Source organism: Galeopterus variegatus, unplaced genomic scaffold, assembly GCF_000696425.1.
Source record: "Galeopterus variegatus unplaced genomic scaffold, G_variegatus-3.0.2 Scaffold9832, whole genome shotgun sequence".
NCBI classification, from domain to species: domain Eukaryota; kingdom Metazoa; phylum Chordata; class Mammalia; order Dermoptera; family Cynocephalidae; genus Galeopterus; species Galeopterus variegatus.
The window spans coordinates 5,279-11,297 of NW_007735943.1; the positions used below are offsets into that span (position 1 = coordinate 5,279).

General features: G+C 33.4%; 1 protein-coding gene across 1 annotated transcript; it reads left to right on the forward strand.

Annotated features, from left to right (window-relative positions):
- Positions 1–1,519: 1,519 nt before the first annotated feature.
- On the forward strand, positions 1,520–2,458 carry LOC103609589 (olfactory receptor 4F6-like). Its single transcript, XM_008593889.1, has one exon. The coding sequence runs from the start codon at positions 1,520–1,522 to the stop codon at positions 2,456–2,458; it is 939 nt and encodes a 312-aa protein (XP_008592111.1).
- Positions 2,459–6,019: the final 3,561 nt, after the last annotated feature.

A 6,019-nucleotide genomic window follows, 5' to 3' on the forward strand; every position in this document is an offset into this window, starting at 1 on the left:
CTAGTGATGGGTTTGCTTTTCATAGAATTATTAACTATTAGAATTTCTTCTTTTATTATGTCTCTATATGTTTTATTTATTTATTTATTTATTTATTTTATTTTTTTTTTTGTCTTTTGTCTTTTTCCGTGTCCGGCAACGGAACGCAATCCTCAGTGTTGCCCCCGTACCGGACCGGGGACCGGTTACGGGATCGCAACCCTCGGTGTTGCTCCCGCGCCTCGCTCAGCCAGTGAGCGGGAACCGGTCTGTATGTGGGATCCAAACCCTCGGGCGGGAGCGCCGCCGCGCTTCCCAAGCGGCGCACTATCCAGTGCGCCACCGGGCCGGCCCCGTGTTTTATTTATTTTTAAATTTGCATACCAAACTTTTTTCTTTATTATTTATTTGGAAGACTAATTTAAATTAAAATGTTAGTAATTTGTCTACTTTATTTTCCACAGTTTGTTTTTACTTTTATTTTTATAGTACTTATAGCTACATGTAAAGATATATGCACTATCTTTACACATCTATGTATACATAAGCATACATATAAAAATTATTTATATTTTAATATTTTGGATACCCTTTCAATTGTTTCCTCCATTATATGTGAATATATGACATGCTTAGAATGAATTTTCCAACTTAATGTCTGCCTAAATATTCTTATACTTTCTTTCAGTTTGTTTCTCTTCTTAACACTTAAATATCCATTTAAAACTTCATTGAGTTCATGTTGAGAGGCAGAGACCTACATTTGTCCAAGTTTTATCTGTTGTGCAAACATTGTTGGTTGAAGAATTCGCCCTGTCCACAATGATGTGTTATATTTCTTCAGTAGTCCCCTCATAGGTTACTTTAAGCTCACTCTGGCCCTTTCATTTCATTCTCTACATTGAAGCACTTGTGAACATTTGAAAATAGAAACATGATGAAGACACTGCTTAAAATTTTTGGTGGTTTTCTGTTACTCATATTATAAAAAGCAAAGTTCTTACAGATACATGATTTTGTCATTTTTAGCCTATCACTTTAACCTGATTTCAATTGTCCATTCTCTTGCACTATTCCTGTCTCAGGGAGTTTGTCCATGTCATTTCTGAAGCCTGGACTACTCTACTTACTCTTGAGTAATAACTCCCTGTTGAACAGAGTCTGAGCAATCTCCTCTGTGATGAGTTGCTTGTTCTCACAGTTCTCTGTTCGGATCCTTCAAATCAATCATCAGAGTTTTCTCTGCATTTAAAGCTATTTAACACCCAGAGCCACCATTAGCCTTTAACTTCCTGAAGCCAGAATCAATATTTTACATCAGAACTTGACATAGTACCTTGTATATAGAAGCTATTCATTATAAATATTAGTTAAATGGATAAACAAATGCATGAATAAAAAAAAATTATGGATGTTAATGCAGATTATTTTTTAATACCAGTTTAAACAAAAATGAAGTCTCTTTTTCTCAATACTTATCTGAGTAATTCCTTTGTTATTATTTTGCTTGTGATCTTTTAGGTAACAACAGACAAAACCAATGTTTGAAGCAAATTACTCTGAAGTGTCTGAATTTGTGTTCCTGGGAATTTCTACCTACAGGCCAGTGCAGTATTTCCTCCTTGCCTTCTCTATAGTGATTTATTTAACAATTATTCTAGGGAACCTCCTAGTTGCGTTTACAGTGATCTTTGACCCTCATTTACATTCCCCCATGTACTTCCTTTTAGCCAACCTTTCATTTATTGATTTGTGTTTTTCTACCTTAACAGTTCCTAAGATGATTTCTGACTTGTACTCTGGGCACAAAACCATATCATTCCAGGGGTGTGTCATCCAGATATTTGTCCTTCACGTCCTGGGTGGGTCTGAGATGGTGCTGCTCATAGCCATGTCTTTGGACCGCTATGTGGCCATATGCAAGCCCCTTCACTACCTGACTGTCATGAGTCCGTGCATGTGCATTTTGCTTCTGTCTGGTGCTTGGGTTATTGGTCTCATTCACTCAGTGGTCCAGTTGGCTTTTGTTGTCCATCTGCCTTTTTGTGGTCCTAATGAAATAGATAGTTTTTACTGTGATCTTCCTTGGTTTATCAAACTTGCCTGCATAGACAACTACAAAATAGAGTTCATGGTTACTGCCAACAGTGGGTTTCTTTCCATGGGCACCTTCTTCTTATTGATTATCTCCTATATCTTCATCCTGGTCACCGTATGGAAACGCTCTTCAGGTGATTTGTCCAAGGCCTTCTCTACTCTTTTAGCTCACATAACTGTGGTGGTTTTGTTCTTTGGACCGTGCATCTTTGTTTATATGTGGCCATTTCCCACAGTGTCAGTGGATAAGTTTCTTGCCATTTTGGACTTTATGATAACACCCATCCTGAATCCTGCCATTTACACATTGAGAAACAAAGACATGAAGATGGCAATGAAGAGACTGAGTAGCCAGCTCCTGAGTCTGAGAAAAATCTCCTAGATAACATACAAGAGCACAAGTTACTTAGTGGGTTTTCAAGCCAATCAAGTGACACAAATGCTTAAATAATGGTACAAAATTCGGAAATTACCAATTACTCCAAGTGTTTAATGTATAGACCATCTTTTTTTTTTTTTAGATAATTTATTATACATACCTGTGGGGTAAAATGTTGATTTTCAGTAATTGTGTACAATATGTGATGGTTAGATCAGGATAGCTAGCTTATTCATCATTACAATACACAATCATTCTTTGTGTCTGTTAACCAATTCCTCATTGGCCCCCCCTTCCCCTTTCCACCTCTAGTAACCACGGTTCTTTTCCCTCTTTCCAAAAGTTATTAGACCAAGTATATTAATTGTTATAAATACAGGAGGCCAGAAAATCTGGATAGTTTTATACAAAGTCAATAATAACTTATGTTATTTCGTATTTGATTTCTCTGTGTGGACTATTTTTATGTACTTTAAGCCTTTTAAGTACAGACAGCATACATTTTTTTTGGAGTCTTTATGTTTAGTTCACAGATGACTTTGAAAAATTTGTGAAACCCATTCCACAGTACTCTAGTAACAAAACCACTAAAAATGTTGGTATTTTCCTCTTTTTATGGATTGGAACATTTTCTCATAAAAAGATAAATTAGCTCCCAGCATATTTATTCTTCTGATTCATTTGAAACAGAGTAGCCACACACTGCATGTTGAATTAGTTTTTGCGTTCACTACCTATGACTTACATTGAAAAATGCTTTGAATTACTCATCATAAAAGATGTACTCTTCTAAGTTTAATTATTTTTCTAAATTCACCATTTTGTAATATTCAGAATAGATTATTGACTATGAGGTTACATTGAATTATCACATTAACTCTCTGTTTTTGAAGTTTTGTGGCAACTGAGTTATAGTCCCAGGAAACGTTTACAGGTAGTTGATGAAAAAAACATACGGTATAGCCTTAGGATCTGCTGAAGGTATGACCTCAGATATCAGACCACCTGTCTTCAAATTAATCAACTCAGAGGTAATTCAAGTCAATTAACTTGGAGGTAACTAAGTTACTTAGAGGTATTCAAGTTAATTAATTTTGAAGATACTATGAAATACACAACTCTCCTTTGATTTAAACCTAGTACATGAATAATTAAATTTACATTTTGTTTGAAAGCCAAAAGGTGCATGAGAGAGAAGGATTTAAAATCTGGAGAAGGAAAGAACAGGGTGTAATAAGGTAAGTAAATAGAAGATAAATAGGAAAGTGTAAGAAGGGGGTTTGATGGAATAATTAAATTTACATTTTGTTTGAAAGCCAAAAGGTGCATGAGAGAGAAGGATTTAAAACCTGGAGAAGGAAAGAACAGGGTGTAATAAGGTAAGTAAATAGAAGATAAATAGGAAAGTGTAAGAAGGGGATTTGACTTATGGTAGAAGGAGAAACAAGAGGGAGAACCTCAGAAATAGTATGTTCTGTGGATGAGGATTGTGGCTCCTACACTTGCCCTTGCTCGTCTCAATTCCATTGGATTCAAGCCCTCTCCAGTTGATCTAGAGCAGGAAAATTTATGTGTAAGTTGTTTATATCAAAATTTTTGAAATTGTGACAATGTTTATGAATCAATCAGTGAATATTCTTTAAACATCAAATGGATGTTGATCTGATCATTTCATGGCAGATACTATTTTTGTTTTATTATTTTAATAAAAAAATAGTGTGTTTATAAAATAGTTTTCTTAATTAACCTTAGTTATTACTACAAATTATGTGGACTACAAAGTTACCCAAGTATACAATCTGCATAAAATTTTTTTTCTCATAAGAGTTTTACAGTTTTTTAAAAAATTTTAATTTATCAATATACAATGTAGTTGATTTTTGTGTCTCTTTATCAATTCCTCCTCTTCCCCCTCCGCCCCATCAACATCATATCTGTTCACTTGTCTTAACAAGTTCAAGGAATTGTTTTGATTGTTGTGTCTCCCCCCACCCAGTTTATTTGTTTGTATATTTATTTATTCACTTTTATTAGCTCCCACAAATAAGTGAGAACATAGGTATTTCTCTTTCTGTGCTTTGCTTATTGCACTTAATAAAATTTTCTCTAAATCCATCCATGTTGTTGTGAGTGGTAGTATTTCATTTTTTTCATAGCAGAGTAGTAGTATATTGTGTATATATAGCCATATGTCTCTGATAAATTTGGATTATTAACAATAATTGTATTACTAATTGATGCTAACTTCAATATAATTTTCAATTTTCATTTGAATATTTTAATCAAATTTTGCAGTTTTAAGACTAATTTTTCTTTATAAAAAGTATAATAATCTAATAGGGAGAATTCTGAATATTTAATGCTTTTCTGTTATAAAAAAGTTAAATTTTTTCCAGTTTTACTGATGTATAATTGATGAAATTGTATGAAATTAAGGTGTACGATTTGATGATGTGATATACATATATTTTGTGAAATAATTATTATAATCAAATTAGTTTACATATATATCACTCACTATGCTGTATATTAGATTCTCTGAACTTATTAATGTCATAACTAAAGTTTGTACCTGTTGTTCAACATTTCCCCTCCCCTGCAGTAAACACCATCCTACCCTCTGTTTCTATGAGTTCAACTTTTTGAGATTCCACATATAATGAGATCATGTAGTGTTTGACTTTTCTGTCTGACTTACTTAACTTAGCATAATGTCCTGAAAGTTCATCTATGTTATTGCAAATTGCAGAATTTCTTTATTTTTATGGGTGAATAAAATTACTCTGTATATACAAGTATATGCCACAATTTTAAAATTCTTTCATCCATTGAGGGACACTTAGGTTGCTTCCATATCTTGATTATTGTGAATAGTGCTGCTATACAGATATCTTTGTGTGGTGCTGATTTTATTTTCTTTTGATATGTACCCAGACGAGGGATTGCTAGGTTATAGGTAGTTCACTTTTTAAGTTTTTGAGAAATCTCCATACCGTTTTCCACAATGGTTGTATCAATTTACATTTCCACAATCAATGTAAAAGTGTTCCCTTTTCTCTACAATGTTACCAACACTTATTATCACTTGACTTTTTGATAATAGTGATGATTAGGTGTGTGGTGATATTTCACTATGGTTTTGATTTTCATTTCCCTAATGATTAGTAATGTTGAGCACCTTTTCATATAGCTGTTGGCCGTCTTTATATCTTCTTTGGAAAAATCTCTATTCAGGATTTTTGCCTTTTCAAAAAGCAGATATTTGTTTTCTTGCTATTGTTTTGTTTCTTACATACCTTGGATATTAACCACTTAGATAAATGATTTGCAAATATCATTTCCTGTTCTATAGGTTGCTTTTTTCATCTTGTTGACTGTTTCCTTTGCTGAACAGAAGCTTTTTAGTTTGATGTAGTCTAACATTATTTTTGCTTCTGTTGTTTGTGTTTTAGTATTATATCTAAACAATTTTTGCTTTCAACATTTTGGTTTTCCTATATTTTTTCCCAGTAGTTTTATGAATACAAAATCAACCCACAAAAATCGTTGCATTTCTGTACACTA

What these genes read in the sequence shown, in the direction of transcription:
- LOC103609589 (XM_008593889.1), top strand. Translation starts at nt 1,520, where the DNA reads ATGTTTGAAGCAAATTACTCTGAAGTGTCTGAATTTGTGTTCCTGGGA.